This window comes from Lissotriton helveticus, chromosome 1_1, assembly GCF_964261635.1.
Source record: "Lissotriton helveticus chromosome 1_1, aLisHel1.1, whole genome shotgun sequence".
Classification (NCBI taxonomy): domain Eukaryota; kingdom Metazoa; phylum Chordata; class Amphibia; order Caudata; family Salamandridae; genus Lissotriton; species Lissotriton helveticus.
In genome coordinates, this window is record NC_136057.1 from 1,713,976,326 (window position 1) to 1,713,993,564 (window position 17,239).

At 47.2% G+C, this 17,239-nt stretch overlaps 1 protein-coding gene across 2 annotated transcripts in view; it reads right to left on the bottom strand.

Moving 5' to 3' along the window:
* Window positions 1-17,239, bottom strand: part of ASIC1 (acid sensing ion channel subunit 1) — a 485,621-nt gene that overhangs the window by 391,728 nt on the left and 76,654 nt on the right. For both annotated transcript variants that reach the window (XM_078689127.1, XM_078689128.1), the window contains exon 2: window positions 16,752-16,947. In XM_078689127.1, coding sequence (XP_078545253.1) covers window positions 16,752-16,947 — 196 coding nt within the window. The remainder of the gene's footprint in view (window positions 1-16,751; window positions 16,948-17,239) is intronic.

A 17,239-nucleotide genomic window follows, 5' to 3' on the forward strand; every position in this document is an offset into this window, starting at 1 on the left:
CCCAAGGAACGACCCAAGGTAAGTAACCAGGAGCCCCACGGAGGCTGTGTGCAGAGTGGGAACACGACCGAGAGTTCAATGCATGTCAATGGGTTATTCGCTGTTGCAATTTTAAAGAAGGACTCTTCCCAGTGGACCCTGAAGAAACCCAGTGGAAGACAGAAAGTTGTAGAGCCACCCCGTAGGAGAGTAGGATCTGCTTCTTATAGTACCTGATTCCTCTCTAAAATGATTGCATGTACTTTAAGTACACCACAGATTGGATTTTGGGGTACCCTTATAAGTCCCTAGTATAAGGTATCCTATATACCCAGGGCATAGGTACCGCAGAGGACTCTCAGTGGCTGCCGCATGTATTATGCCACCCCTGGGAGACCATTCAAAATGACACAACAGGTATGCTACAACAGCCCGTGTAAGGGGGTGTATGCACCCCTTACTTAGATATAGGTTCCCTATATCTATCCATATCACTGCACATATAAACCTATTAGTCACACCTATGGGAGGCCTTATCAATCCTGAAGGCAGGGTTCTGGGTTTTATGTAAGAGGGTGCTCCTGCATGAGCAGAGCCCATCTGCAGCCTTCGGAACCTCTATTCCAGGTTTGTTTGTGATGCAGCCAACCATATACTCTTAAGTGCATTATAACCTCGTGGTAAATGCTAACTTTGAAATGGCTGCAAGGAAATGTGCCAAACACCTTGGAATCATACCTCCCAGCCAGTACTGGCAGGGGAGGTATGATTCCACCATCCTAGAGGGAGAAATATGACTACACCGGTACACCCAGCAACAGCTTCACAGAACCCTGGCATCACAAAATGGATGCTGCCAGTCACAGACTCGCGTCTGCCCTCCTGCTGCTGGATGAAACTCTGGCAGGGGAGGCTGGACTATAGGTTTCCTGTCACAGGGAGGTGTGGCCACCTCCCAGACAGGCTTTAGTGTATTGGGGCTGGGTGGGTGCACTCTAAGAGTGCTTTATTGTCTGCACTGGGGACACATTTGGTGTCCCTGTGCATTGTCAAGCTCAAACCGGTTGCAGGGGCACTCAGCCCCTGCTCTGGTGCGAAACTGGACAAAGGACATGGGTGTATCCACCCCTCTGTCCTGACCCTCCCATAGGTGGGTGCGCAGAGTTTGTCCCACCCCTTCCTTGGATATAAGTAGGAACCCCTGACTACAGGACTTTAGATTTACCTGGACAAAACTCTGCTACAGGATCCCAGAACTTCAACTATCTATACGTCGTTGGATGACCGAAGAATCTACCTTGGAGTAAAGGAGTTACTCCCCTGCAAGGCAGGCAACAAAGACGCATCTGTCTGGTTTTCAACTATGCAGCTCCTGAAGGACTCAGAAGTCTTTGCCACTCAGGAGGTGGGTTTCCAAGCTTCCCCGAGGCCGATCCTTGCTCTCAGCAAACCTGAGACCCAAAGCCCTTGTGTGGACCATGCAACCTGAACCCCAGGACACCGTGCACATTTGCAGTAGCATATGATTTTTGTTGATCCCTGAGGCTGTGCTTTGGGCTACTTGTAGTCCATACCCCAGGCAATGACTCTACCGAAGATTACTGGACTACACTTCACGAGTGACCTGTGGGCTGGTATTTAGTGATTCTTCTCGAGGTTCCTTCGCGATCCCTTGTCTGTCAACTTGTGGGTCCCTGAGAAGGGTACTGTAACTTTTAACTTTAACAGGCTTACCTGGTTGCCTCAGACGTGCCCTGACTCTCCATCACTTGGGGAGTGACCAGGACCTTGCTGGTCCACATCAAAGCTTTTTTACTCTCACAGCGTGGATTCCTGTTGCCATGGCTTGTTGGTCTTTGATCCGGACACCGACCCCCCCAGCACTTGACATCCTTTGTGGGACAGCTCACCTGTGGACTCTGGTTGTCGTCAATGTCTCCTGATCCCCTTGGCAGCGGAGTCCAGCTTCACCTCATTGCACCTGAAACACCCGACATTGGTGGGCATTGGTCTACCGTGCTCCTGGTCACCCTGAAGTGACCCAGACTCTGTCCCCTCTGCTTTCAGGTTCTTCACAGCTCCGATCCAAACTTGGATCACACCGGACGCTTTTCCTTTCCACGGCAGCAGAACTCTGCAGCAACTCGCCATTGAAAACAGCAACAATTCCCGACACCATTTGACACCTATGCACCCGGCTTCCCTCGGTGAGGTAACTCGAGTACCCCAGTGCTCACATGGGTGCTGGCCTTAGAACCTGCTAAGTCTAAAAGGGTTTGCTCCAGGTCCTCTCCAAAGTGTCCCTAATCTTTAAAATTCCAGTCGCGACTTTCCCATAGGATTGTACGGAGCTCACAGCTGTGTTCTCAAACTGCACATGTCCCACATGGGTCCCCTGTGTCACTACCTTGGGTGGTTCCTTGGGGTCTCAGTGATTCTACGTGCTCTAGGCACTGTGTCTAGTCAAGTTGGGGTTCTTATACCATTTTCTTTCTTTTTTTCTTTTTTCATTAAACTTTTTATTAACTGCATAGAAAGAGACAGTAGCGTACATCACATTTTGAGCATTTTTCGCATTTCCTTACCAGACAAAAGCAAGGTTCAGCACATGAAATCACAAATACAAGCTTTACAGTGAGTAGGATTACATCATTTATGCAACATTTCGAGTGGTTTGTCAACCCTGGTAGTCTCTGGGGGCTCACAGATATGTCCCCTGTACTCATTCCAGCTGGACCAAATACCAACCCACTTCTGTGGGCAGCCCCTCGCCACGTAGACTGTTTTTTCATGGAGCATGCACCAGTCCATGTCTTTTTTCCATGGATCAACCTTTGGGGGCCTACCAGCCCCCCAGAGTCTAGCTACATTACGCTTTGCAATCATAAATCCAAGTGCAGCCCATGTTCTACCCGGTGTAGATAGATCGGTGGGTTCCCATATATTCAGCAGGCATCGTTTAGCCTCCACCCACAATTACACCCCCCATACCTCGCGCATGCACTGGTGTATTTGTTGCCAGTATATCTGTATGAGAGGCCATTCCCACAGAATATGAAGAAACGTCCTCGCCTCCTCGCATCCCCTCCAACAGAGCCCGTCAGAGCCACGGCCCAAAAGTCGCAACCTCGTGCCTGAGATGTACACTCGATGAAGTATTTTCAGTTGAACCAAACGGAGTCTGGCCGATATGGCCACCTCCCTAGGGGATGCCAGCGCTCCATTCCACTCCTCTTCATCAATTTCTAACCCGTCCGCCTCCCATTTTCTTTTGAGAGTGTGCAACAGGTCAGGGGAGTTATTAACAATCTTCTTATATGTGAGGGAGATGGCGTGGTCAGGGACGTGACCGTCTAGCAGTCTGTTTTCCAGGGGGGAGGACGCTGGAGGAAGGGTCCCAGAGAGAATGTTGGATTGACGGGAGTGGCGAACCTGCAAGTACCGGTAAAATTCACTGGGGGCAAGCTCATAAGTCTGCTGGAGGTGCGCGAATGATACAACCCCTTTGGAGACCCATAGGTCTCGGATGTGGGAGATCCCAATCAAGTCCCAGTTGTGGAACCATTTTGTGCGGTGCAGGCTGCCCAGACGCTCAGAGGCCCACAATGGAGTGGACATAGTGATGGTATCTGCCCAGCCCAGCTACTTTTGCATCACGTGCCAGAATTGCAGAGTGTTTAGTGGGCCCGGTGAGCGGGAACCTACCTGGTTTAGAGTAAAGCGCTCTCTCATAGTTCCCCCCCGGCAGCTGCCAACGGTCCATCCCGTACCCGGGTTCATCACCATCACAATACGTGCCTTGGTTAATGGCGGAGAGGTGTGCAGCCCAATAATACTTGCGGATATCAGGTAACGCAATACCCCCATCGAACCAGCCAAGCGTCAGCTTCTGAAGGGATATGCGGGGCGCAACTGCCCATAGTAGCTCCCGGAGTGAGGCTTCAAGTGTCACAAAGTAGGACTGTGGCACCAGATCCGGATGATTCTGTAATGCATACAAGAATCTAGGCAGTGCCATCATCTTAAACAGCGACGCCCTGCCTAAAAGGGACAGTGGGAGTTTGCGCCACGCGGCCGAGTCCCTCCGGAACCTCTGCAAGAGAGGGAGGAGGTTCATCTCATACCGGGTGCTCGCAGTCTTGGAGACATATACCCCAGGTACTTGAACCCGTCCTCAGCTAGCGTAATCGGACAACCACGGGGTACAACCGGTGGACCACAATGGAGGACATATAGGACCGATTTGCTCCAGTTTATACTATAGCCTGAGTTACGCCCGAAGCTCGTGAAAATGTCCATGGCCACAATAAGAGATTTACGAGGGCTAGTCAGATATAGAAGGATGTCGTCCGCGTATAGCGAGATTCTGTCCTCCCAGCCGTCTGCCCAACGGATTCCTTTTATGGAGAGGTCTTGTCGGATTCAGGCTGCCAAGGGCTCCAGGGACAGAGCAAAAAGCAGCGGCAAGAGTGGGTACCCCTGTCGTGTTCCCCTCTCCAAGGCAAACACCTCAGATAATTTGTTGTTATATACCATTTTCTTAATGCATGGTTTGGTCATCCCCTGGGGGACCATTGTATATTGTGCTATTTACTTGCGTTCTAGTGTGTATATATTGTGTACCTTCCTCTCTAATCTCATAAAGAGGTTAGTAGAGAGTGTTTAGTAATAAATACATATATTTTATATATACCTTGTGTGGTTCTCCTTTCATTTGGTCATTCAAGAGGTTATAATCTGGTAAACCAAGGTGATATACACTCCTTCACGTCTTAGCCTGTAGGCTGCTCTTCATAGTGACCACTAGGATAGCCTCAATAAAGGTTGTCTTAAACCTATTCATCAATAAGGGTTGTTTGGACTGGTGCAAGGTGCCCACTATAACTAGTGGACAGCATATACCAGGCCAACGTCTCACCCCCCAACCCGTGGATAACTTAGGAACCATGATACCTACACCAGGGAAGCCGGGTGCATAGGTGTGAAGTGGTGACGGAAACAGCCGTCGGATCCAATGGAGAACTGCAGTAAGATGCCACTGCTGGGGAATTTTGAAAGTGTCCAGTGGAACCCAAAGGTGGATTCAGGAAGAGTTGTACCTGCAAGCAGTGGGGACAGAGTCTATACCACTTAGGAGTGACCAAGAGGCACGAAAGATGAATACTCACCAATGTCGAGTGTTGCAGGGAAGCTGATGCTGACCTTGAACTGCAGCTGTGAGGACCAGGCGATGCTGTGGACAACTAGGAGCCATATCCGAGCTGTCCCCTGTTGGAGGTCGAGAGTTGAGGGTTCGGTGTTCGTCGGACGCACCCACAAGCCTTGGTAACGGCAACCAGCGTGGATTTCGAAGAAGGTACAATGTCGGGACCAGCAAGGTCCAGGACACTCAACAAAAACAGGGGAGTCAGGGCAGGCCCTGAGCAATCAGGGGTGCCCAAAGAATTCAAATATGACCCTCAGGCCGGAGGCACTGGAGTCGCAAGAGGAACCTGAGCCGCTCACCAGAGATGCAAGCCCATGGTGCAAGTGTTGTGGTTAGGACAAAGATATTGGTCACAGGAGATGCTTGAGGTTGGGGCTATATGGAGACCGAAGATCTTGGTGGAAGTAAGCTAACAAGCCTTTGCAACTGCAAGTTGACGCATTTCCTGCAGTTCCGATGAGGGATACTGGCCTCAAGCTTGGTGAGAGGACAGGGCAGGCCTCAAGGGATGTGAAGAACCACCACCTGTGTTGCTAAGGCTGTCAGAGTACGTGGGAGCCCATGATAAGCAGACCGGTCAGCTTATTTGCTGTGCCTGCAGGGAAGAGACTCCTTCACTTCAAGGGAGATTCCTTCTGATGTCTTGGATGCCCAAAGGCCTCGGAAGGTTCCTTTAAGGTGTACACGCACAGACGTTGCAGCAGACGAGCAGGGCAATAAATCAAGAGCAGTAGGAGTCCTCCCAGTTGCAGCCTTTATGCCCAGAGCGAAGTCCAGCAAAGTCCAGAGTACCGAGACGGTTTAAGAAGAAGTGGTGTCTGAAATTAATCATGTCCCATGGCGAATCTAGGGACCCATCCACAGGTAAGCCCTTAAACACCCTTAGGAAATGGTTGGGACGATACAGGGTTCCTCCCTAAGTAGGGGCTGGACAAGGGAGACCCAATGGCTCCCTGAACTGGTTTGGACTGGATTATGCATGGAGGGTACCAAGTGTGCCCTGCACTCAGACTATGTGGGGCTGGCAAGTGCCCCCACCCTGCCCCAATACACTAAACCCTGTCTGGGAGGTGGTCACACCTCCCTGTGACAGGATACCTACTGTTCTGCCTTCTCGAGCTTGGCTCAGCAGCAGGAGGGCAGAAACGTGTCTCTGGTCGGCCGCAGCCCTAGCTTGCTATCCAGGTCTGAAAGAATGGTACCTGGAGCACTGAGGGCCTCTCAAAGGGGCTTTATGGTGCTGAAATACCAAACATGATAGGATTTGTTACAGCCAGTTTCAAGATGGTTATCGCGTACTGACGCCATGCCCTCTATATGTTATATGGCTGTCTCACTTACAACCCAGGAGAATGGACACCGTAGGTTATAGGGGTGTCGTGCTCATGCAGGGGCACCCTCACACTCAGAACGAGCACCCTGCCTTCAGGATTAAAAGGACTGTTCTAGGGGTGACTTTCAGGTTTTAAGTGTAGTGACCTCAGATATAGGTAAACCTATATCTTTCGTAAGTGGTGCTAGCACCAGCTTGCACAAGCTGCAATGGCAGGCCTGTGGTTACAAATTGAGTAGTCTCCCATGGGTGGCATAATACATGCTTCAGACCATGAAGTGGTGAAGCGTGGCTGACTGGTTAGAGCGGCAGACTCTGATGCAGAGGTCTGGCCCGGACCAGGGTTCAATTCCCGTCACGGCAAGGTCTTGGGCTCAATGTCCTCGAACCCGATAATTCTCTCGCCTCGGTGCCTACTCTAATGATGGGTCCCACTCTGCAACTCTGGGCAATAGCTTGCTTAATCTCCACACCGGCCCTACCGCTAGGATGCCTGGCTTCACCTGGGGAGCCCAGGAGTGGGCACCTCACAGGAACAGGCCAGGACAGGTTCCTCAGCGGCACAGCACGGGGACACACTGGCTAGTGTAACCAGGCGCTTTATAAGCTCAGGATTATTATTATTACAATGAGGGACTCCTGGTGTACCTATGCCTGGGCTCCCTTAGTACCATATACTAGGGACTGCTAAGTGTACACCAGTGTCCAATCTGGGATGTACCTAAGTACTTACCATACCAATTTTGGGGAGAAAGTACAGAGACTGAGAACCGGATTGGCAGGATCTCAGTCTGACTAGTCAGGAACAGCATAACATCAAGCAAAAAGTGGGGGTAACCATAAAAGCAGATCCTACTTTCCTGCAGTGGCTGATCCTTGCTGGCAGATCCTTGCTGGTAAAAAAATGATCTCAATCCAACCTTCGTCTGCTCCTTCATCCTGATCGACAGACCACCTCCCAACAATGGAAAATTTAAGGAAGCCTCACTATGGACAGTAACCAAGACTCTTCTAAATCTCTTCAATTTAGACATTCTAGGGGACCTAATAATTTGGTTTCACATGAAGGAGTAAACTAAACTGAAGTCGTCATGTCCAATCACAAGGTTGTTATTCTCTGACAGTTCATACCTGGTCCCACTCATGCTGTGGGTCTCATATTAAATCATATTCCCTCACCATGACATACGTTGGTTACTGACCACTTACCGGTCATCTGGAGTTGGTCATTACAAGTTAAACATACAGATCCATGCAAACAACTCAAAAACATCAACCCGCAACAACTCCATATACAAATAATGCAAACATTGGACTTCCCAACACGTAACTCCCAAAGAACTCCAGGCAATATGAAACCACATGAGGTATTTGCCAGCTACCACTTAATTCCCACTGGTCTGGACAACCAGACACTGATAAAAGACCCATCTCGTGGTAACCTCAAGAAAAAGACCACACAGCTCTATAATAAGATAGAAAAATGAAAATAGGCCTTAGCATCCTGCAAAGGAAGAGGAGGAAATCAAGGGATGGAAAATGCAAAATCGTACCGCAAAGCATACAAAGCAGCCATTCGGCCATCAGAGTTGCAAAAAGATATTACAACTCCATATGCATAGTTGTTAGAGACTGCCAGTCAAAAGAACTTCACATGGGGAACAGCCTTTACAATGCGGGCATTACCACGCGCTGCCATTACTATGCTGCTTTCACAACGCAAGTCGTTTCAACGACTTGTGCTGGAGGGCGCTGTTGGCAAAGGAATAGTTTAATTTTCTATTCCAACACCTTCCCTACTGTCAACGTGGGCTGGAGTTGGAATAGAAAATGTAACTATTCCACTATCCAGCCCTTACAGCGCAAGTCGTTATAACGACTTGCGTTGTAAAAACAGCGTTGTAATGGCACGCGTGGTAATAGCCCGCGTTGTAGTGACATACATCCCTTCACAAGGTTCAATCAGAATTCAACAATCCACCAAAATTCAAAGGCTGTACAATCTGGCTCATCCATCTGAGCCTCCCATATCGCACAGATATTTATTGAACTTGGGCTTAATTGAGGCCCCTTGAAGGATTGGGGGCTGTATGGGCTTGTGTTCCAGCCCTGGACAGAACTTGAATATGTGGAAAAGATACATGTGATGTATATACAGAAAAAAAATGGAAATGTTCTTTTATCATTCGTTTGTAATTATGTAAATGTGTTGTTTTTGTGAAATAGGCCTTTTTACCTTGTAAGTGAGAATTATTATGTCATCACTTCTTAGCGGGGCTTTAAGTGCGCAGGGTCTCACCGGTGCTTAATAAAGGAGGCCTCGAAACGGGTCTCTATCGGTCTCTGTTTTGTGCCCTGGCACAGGCGGTCCGTTTTTCCCGGACTGAAGTGACAGCAGGCAGATGGATGTAGGCAGGTGGATGTATGCAGGCACACCGCTCACTTCTCACTAGTGGAGGCATGACGTCATGCCAGGTGAGTGTTGCAGGGGAAGGGAAATCCTTTAAGGAGAGTCATTTTCTCTCTGGATTTCCCTTCTCTTTTTGAAACTCGGGAGCAGCAACATTGTCGTGGTGACACCAGGGCTTTACGTGGAAGCTTTTTCAATATTATGTACAAGCCATAGTTGCTGCTTATTTATCTTATTATTATTATTATTATTATGCGTTCTTATATAGCGCTCGATTACCCGTAGGCATCTCGGCGCTTGCCTTGGGAACCCGTCCTGGCTTATCCCTGTGAGATACCTGTACTGGGCATCCCCAAGGTGAAAGCCAGGCATCCCGCCGCGGGGGGCTGTAGTGGAGATTAAGCAGGCTGATGCCCAGAGCTGCAGAGTGTGAACCCGTGATTCGAGTAGGCACCGAAACGAGAATTATCGAGTCCGTGGATATTTGGGCTCAAGACCCTGCCGCGTCGGGAATTGAACCCTGGTCCCGGGTCTGACCTCTGCTTCAGGGTCTACCTCCTCTAACCAGTGATCCACACTTCTCCATCTTATGCAACTAACAACCATTGACAAAGCCAATAGTACTGTCTTCTTGTAGGTATGATGCTACTTGTTGTATAATATATATGGATGCAATGATAGAAACAGCAAAATACAAGTCAGGCGGCGCACTATGCTAAGCACAGATTTTTAAGCCACGCCCTTTATTACGTTGGGCACGCCCCTTTGAGAGACACCCCCCAGGGGGGGGGACACACACACATTATTGTCCTAAGGCCCTGCGCCTTGGAGACGGGTGGGGGCGGGCAGACAGGAGGGGCGGATGCTGGCCGTCTGCAGGGGCTCCGGGGATGTCTCCTTCCTGCAGCACGCTACAATTAGAACGACGGACCGAGCTTGAAAGGAACAGTCAAGGCTTGGAAGAGGGGAGGATCGATACCAACAAGACATTTCGGCAGGAACCGGACCACCCGTCGATCCTGTGCCATCGACTTTTTAAAGAAAAACCTCACAAGAAAGCGAAATAAAGGCGACTTGTGGTACGTGTGAAGTACTCTCCGCGTCGCCGGGGTGCACCAGTGCGCTTCACTAATAGCACCCCAGCATGGGGTACCCCCAAAGATGCCACTGGATACATGTTCCGAAAAATGAAGGGGAAGGGCACAGAAAAGTGTCGTCGTGCCGTCCCCCCCACCCCCCACTACCTACCTACCTACCGCATGGCAGCTATGCGAAGGTTCCAGAAAGAAAGTTCACAGGGTTTATGTACTTGCTGCAGAGAGGTGTGCACGTGCAACCTGAGGGGCATGGGTTATAAACAGTGCTTGAAATAGAAAAATATAAGTGTACTCTCCAGTTAAAAGCATCACGTCACTCTTGAGAAGTGATGCACCCTCCATCTCAAGGTAATAAGGTGCCGGTACTCAGTTCCGGACAGTACCGGTTCATTTAAAGCACTGGTTATATAATTCCAGAAAGTGAGGTTAATTTACCTGCTGCAGGGCACGCTATACCACCAGATATAGCCCCAGCTTCCAAACCAAACGAGGCTGCACAGAGGATTAATGCATCTACTGCTGAGACTTCCGTGATCCAGCAGGGTCAATCCCAGAAGCACTCAACCTTTCGTTCCTTCATGGTCGTTAAATCGGTGCCCTGATTGAGTTGAATTGTAGGTAATCTGTTTGAGAACCCAAAGCCAGGGCTATGATGACATATTAATGGAAGGGAGTCTGCTAGACTTTCAGCCACTTGTGTTTTTTTTACCCAAGAGCCTTCTCTATGTTGGGACATGTAGGAGACCTTAAGGATCGCGAAGGCGAAAATACAAGCCCAGAATCCATTTTGTTGTTGATTAAAACAGGGCTGCCTGGGACTGTGCCTCATGAAATGGGGGCCTGTTGGCAGCCCTGTACATACAGTAAGCAATTGTAATACGGATATGTGGCAGATTTCAGGGCCTCAGCTGGATGGGACCCCCGGGCACAGCTCCCCCCACCTCTGATAGTGGGTTCAGCTGTGCAATGGCCCCGCCTGAGCAGTGAAGCCTTTCAGTCTCGTTTTAGCTGTAATTTGCATTTTGATGCGCTTGGATTGGAGCACAGCGCGGGACATTGTTGTCTATAATGAAACAACCTTTGCAGAGAAAATGAAGACATTCATTTCATTCAGGCCTGCTGTGCACGCTCACAAATGTATGTATTTACCTTTTACAAATGTCAGAACGGCGTCTCTTTTCCCACCCTTCACCTTAGTAGCAATCTGATCTTTTTCTCACCCTTGCCTCCTCCTCTCTGCTTTTTTCTAGTCTAGAACCCCTGCTCATACACAGTCTCTTCTGCAGGACTCGCCAACTGCCCTCCACTACCGCAACAAACTGCTCTCTGCACACTTCCATAATCAAGCTCTTACCCCCAGATGCATCAAAGTTATGTTTTGCGAGTCCTTAATAGCGAATTTTAAGGATTCGCTATTAAAGACTCGCAAAACGGGATGCATGTAGGAATCGCAATGTTATTTGCGATTCCTACTGAATCCTTATTTGTGAATCGCTAATTGCTAATCGCAAATAAGGAATGGCTTTTCTATTCATTCCTATGGGCCTAAAGGCCCATAGGAATGAATGGGGAGTCATTCCTTATTTGCGATTAGCAATTAGCGAATCGCAAATGTGCCGCAATTTCAAGGGTGCCAGGGTGTCCAAAGGACACCCTGTTGAACCCCTGAAATGGTAATGTTCACTGGTGTTGCGCACACACATGTCCCAAGGACATGTGTGTGTGTAATATACAACTTAGAAAAATGCACTAAAGTGCATATTTCTAAGTTTTTGCTATTTACCACGTAGTTTGAATTCGCGGTAAATAGCGACCCCAGATTACGAACTCGCAATCTTGGAATGGTTCATGGTTCCTGCATTACATTTAAGGAATCGTAAATTGCGATTCCTTAAATACAATCGCAATTTGAGAACTCACAATTAATTGCGAATTCTTAAATTGCGAGTGCATGAACCCTTGATGTATCTCAAACGCCATTTTTGCGGGCGCAAACGGCCGAATTTTGCGATTCGCACCGTTTGCGCTCGCAAAAATGCTTGATGCATCTACCTGTTAGTCTCCAAATCACGCTTCTGCCTTCACAACCTTCCCTCTCTCCCCTTCACGAGCTCACTCAGCAGTAGCGGCTCACCCAGGTAAGAGCAGTAGCGGCTCACCCAGGTAAGAGCGGTGAGGCAGGGCACGGTGGTGGAAGTCGACAGACGACTGGTTTAGTAATATTAAATAAATAGATAAAACTACTTACCTTGCGCTCGCCGCATCATCGGGTGCACAGGAAGTGTTTTTATTTATTTCTCTATTTAATATTACTTAACCCGTCGTCTGTCGACTTCCACCACTCCCATCCTGCCCCGCCTCACCGCTCTTACCTGTGCAAGCCGCTACTTTCACTCAGACAGAACCCCCTCCCACGTCACAGTGGACAAGAACGGAGTGGATGCCCGATTACTTCTGTATTTATCAGCTTCATTTGCCACTGCCCACTCTGACACGCTACTGCAAAGGCTCCATCAATATGTGAACGTGCCCTAAAATGGATTGCTTCTTACCTTAGAGACAGACAAAGTGTGGCATACTTACCACCTTTCATGTCAGCTCCTCACACTCAACGCTGTGACGGACATACCGCAGGGGTCCATCATATCACCTCTATTATGCAACATCTACCTACCCCCATTAACGGACCTGATTACATCATTCAACCTCAGCTGTTACAACTATTCAGATGACACCTAAGTTATTCTAAAAAAGTATGGCCTGGAAGACCTCTAAAGCTCAAAACCTGATGACTGCCTTCACAATGAAACACATGGATATGAGCAACCTCTAAAGCTCAAAACATTTAAACAGACGTCATGACCTGTGGACAAAGACAAAAATACCACCTAGCGCCATATGGGCCAACGAACTTGGGGCCCTGCAAACATCAAGTGAATTCAGAAACCTTGGGGAACCTTGGATTCAGACTTAGCCTTGATGCGATATGTCAACAATGTCACAAAGACCACCTTCTACACAATGAAAACACTGAGTCGCAACTTCCCATGCCCTAGATACAATAACAGTAGCAAACTATCCACATACTTGTTTTCTCCAAGCTTGATTATGTCAACGGCCTATACCTTGGTCCACCCATATTCATCATAGGCAAAATGCAACTTCTCTCCACCGACACCCAAGAGAATAGATGCCACCTACACACAATGACTCCTTGGCTACATAGAAGGGCAATCAATGTTCAAGGCTCTCTGCATTGCCTACAGAGCCTCTAAAGGATAGGAACTGTTATACCTACACTTTAAATTCAAGCAATGCAAACAAAACAGGACACCTGGCACCATGGATCATCGTCCCACCTCAAAATAAGACCTCAGTAGGAGGGGCTACTTTCTCAGTACAAGCCACCAAGTTCTGTAACTCACTACCAGGTAACATTTGAAACATTTACGAGCATATACACTTTAGAAGACAGTTGAAAACATGGTATAGCCAAGATAACTACATCATGCACCAACCCTGGCATAGAACCCAGAAAGCTAATCATACCTTCAAGTGTAATATATGGTTTCAGCAACATAGCCTGAGGCACATGCAAGATGTATACGCAAATGTGAAATTATTCTTCAGATGTCAAAGTTCATTGTTATCAAAAGTGTAATCTTTATTGGTCCTTCGCCCACTGCCAACACGTGTTTTGTCGTCTGTTTTACTTAGGCCAGACATATGTCCACAGCGTGAAAACAATCACACTCTGACATAATATATGTTCTTCTCACGACAAACTCAAATTGACAGTATGGTCTCAACATCGGAGAACACCCTATTCACAAGTTGTTTAAAAGAAAACAGAATAAATAAACATACAACCCTGTTCCATATACCGTATAGGTCGTAGATGTGTCTCAAACGCCATCAATAGTAATTCACATAAGACATATCTTCTACAGGCCTTGCCGATGACTCAGTACTGTACCAGCCAATAAACCAGCCATGATCAATTGAGCAGATAGGGAATAACTGGAGAGATCTGTCAAACACTACTGGCCAATTCAAGGACTCTTATCTAGTCGAACAGTGAAGGTCTCAACTAGCTACACATTATGACAGTTTCTTTATGTCTCACAATGCCATTCAAATATGGGATAATAGTAACAAATTCTATTCCAGCAGATCTCCCCATCATTTCTCTCTCCAACCACGCCTGATCAGGACCAAAAACTTGAATTAAAATATCAGGCTGGATAACTCAGTGCGGTAACTAGCTAAGCAGACAATGATCATAAGAAATACCATAAAAGGACTTACAGAGCTGCTTAAAGCTGCCAGCTGACTGAAAACCATACACAGTATGTCCTTCTCTCACACCTCTTCATTCCGAACACCGCTAAGCGCTGCGTCCCATAACACGATAACTGCACTTTGGCGGTCATCACGGATGACATGGAAAGACTTCTTACATAAGATCACAAAACAAAGACAACACACTCTCACTCACACACCCTACACAGTATAGTATGCTGGCCATGTAGACAAGTGCTTTAGCGCCACACATAAAGGAAGTAAGTGCAAAATAAATCGTGCAGCACAATATCATATAAAAGTAAGTCACACCTGTGACTAGGTCCCTCTGTCTGCCTGAGCCCCTCCTACAACAGAATGATTTCCCAGCACACCCCGGGTACTGAGGAGATATCACTCGTGGCATGGGACCTGTGCCCCAAAATATCTCTGCCCCTTTTGTATTAAAACATTCTTCCCACCCCTTATTCATCGACTGCTTTGTAATCTTTCATTTCTCAAGGGCAGCTCTGCCAGTTAGTATTAACACCTTAGCCGCGGCCGTTATTTCGTGGCGGTTCCGCGGAGTGGACGGGGCCGTGTTGGCCATTGGACGTTCGCAGCACCAGCGAGGTAGTGCACGCGACAGTCAATGGCCGACGGCAGCAGGGAAGGGGTCAAGACCCAAATATCATATGTATGTGAATGTGTATATATATTATTTGCATAGAGCTGGGACTCAGAGGAGGGCTGGTGTGTTTGCTATTCGGTCTCTCCCACCGACTGCTGACGTTGCCCAATGCACCAGCTGATAGTGCAACTCTTATTGGCTTATTATTTTCTCTGTATAAGTAAGTATGTTATACTGCAAGCTACCCCTCGTCCACTTACTACTACATATGAGCTACTATCACTACTACAACTAGATCAACCAGGTAAATATTAAATGTAGTATGTAATTAACCCTATATCAACAGTACATCTACAATGATCATAACCCGTCAATAAAGATAAATCGATTAAACTAAATTATATTCAGTTAAACTATTTAGTTAACCTTAATGTTACCCTAATGGCTAACCTAATCCTAAATCAAACGAAATGTAATTACTACTATTAACCTAATAATTATGTTAACCCTGACCGTAGCCTTATATTATTATTTAAATACATTAAATTAAAATGAACATAAGCCTAATGCCAATGGAAACCCAGCCATTCAATTAATTTCAATTCAATTACATAAAATTAAATAATGTAATCATCAAGCTAGCCTTCAGCTTAAATTATTTTATATTTTAATTAAATTAAATAAAAACGAATTTTAACGTAGCCAAACAATTAACTTAATTTGAACAAAATTAATTTAAACATAACCTCCTTACCTAAATTAAATTACTTAGAAATTAATTAAATCCTATTGAATTTGTCATACTTAATGTAGTGGCATCCTCAGTGGGTGGTATTTACGATGTAACGGCAACTCGTGGATGTCATGTATCTGAGGCACTGGGGGCGGAGCACACTTGTATCAGTCCCCGTATCAGCCCCACTGATGTGTACTGTGCCATATTGATCACAAGAAGATTTGTGCAGTACTTCGGAAATACCAATGGACACCTTGTAATTTCCATTTATTTCAACCGAGCATAATTCCACATTTATGGAGAGATGGGGCCTGTGAAAGGCATTGTGAGCCTTTGGGGCATTGCCTATTAGCCGTGGTAGCAGTGCCAGTCTACTCAAGTTGATCCCGTTATCATAAGAGCAAAACAGCCCTTTTGGAAAATCAAGAGCTTTCCCAACGATAAGGCCAGTGGTTGTTAAATGTCAGAAGGGTTTGGAAAGAGTCAGTCCAGTGTTTCATGCTGCTAGGCATGTAAGTTAGTCTTTTCTCTAACACCAAGGGCTTTGAGACACCTTCAGACAGCTATTTTTCCCTCCTCAGTGAAATGTTTTTTTCCCATGGAGGAACCGTTTTCTCTACACAAACACCAATTTTAGTGGTTGATTCTTCCCCATGTCATCCTGAAAAAGGATTTATTCTTTTTTAGAAGAAAATTCACAACCTTTCCTAGCGAAATTTGCCATTTCTTGGTGCATCATTTAGTCAACCATGCCTCATAATTTGTTCATCCACTGCCACATAATTCCTTTGGACCTGGCTTAACCATACCAACACAAATAAGTTTCATATTATTTCTGCTGAAGGATCCCCTTTCTGAAAGGGGAGGTAATAAAATGCAATAACACCGCTCTCAATCAGCAGGGCAGCAACCCTGGGTGCTTTGATGCAGACAGTTGACCAGGCATTTACCCAAAGACATTAGTGGCCTTTCTACTTCTGGTAACCATTGACTGGTCTTTATTTAAAGCAAACAGGCCACAAACAACTATCCCTCAACAAAACGAATTAAGAACAAAGATCCACAGTTCAGTACTCACAACTTTGAAGTCTTCAGGGGTGCACGTCGTGCCCTGAAAGCGGCAATCAAGCAGCATGTCCCGGATGTCGTGGCCCGCCCGGCTGTAGAACTCAAACATGCTGAAGGGTTTGGGCTTGAAGTTTCGGAAGTTGGCCTTCTCCTGAAGGACATTCAGAAGGTTCTCGTCACCCATCTGAGTGTCGGGGATTTCATACCTGTGGAATGGAAGAAGGTCAGAGAGCTACTTGTCAGCCAATTGGAGTCCACATCAGTCACCTACCCATTAGTCCTTGAGGAGGCCACTTGAGCCATCTACCCATCAGCCCTTGGGAAGTCTATGTTAGCCACCCAACTGGCATTCAAGAGGGACCTCATCCCAGATATCCATTATTCAGTGCTTGGGGAGATCACATCCACCCCTTACCCATCAGCAAAATATGAGCCTATGCTAGATACCCACCCATCAGCCCTTGGGGCGTCTACATCAACCAGCCTCCCATCACCCAA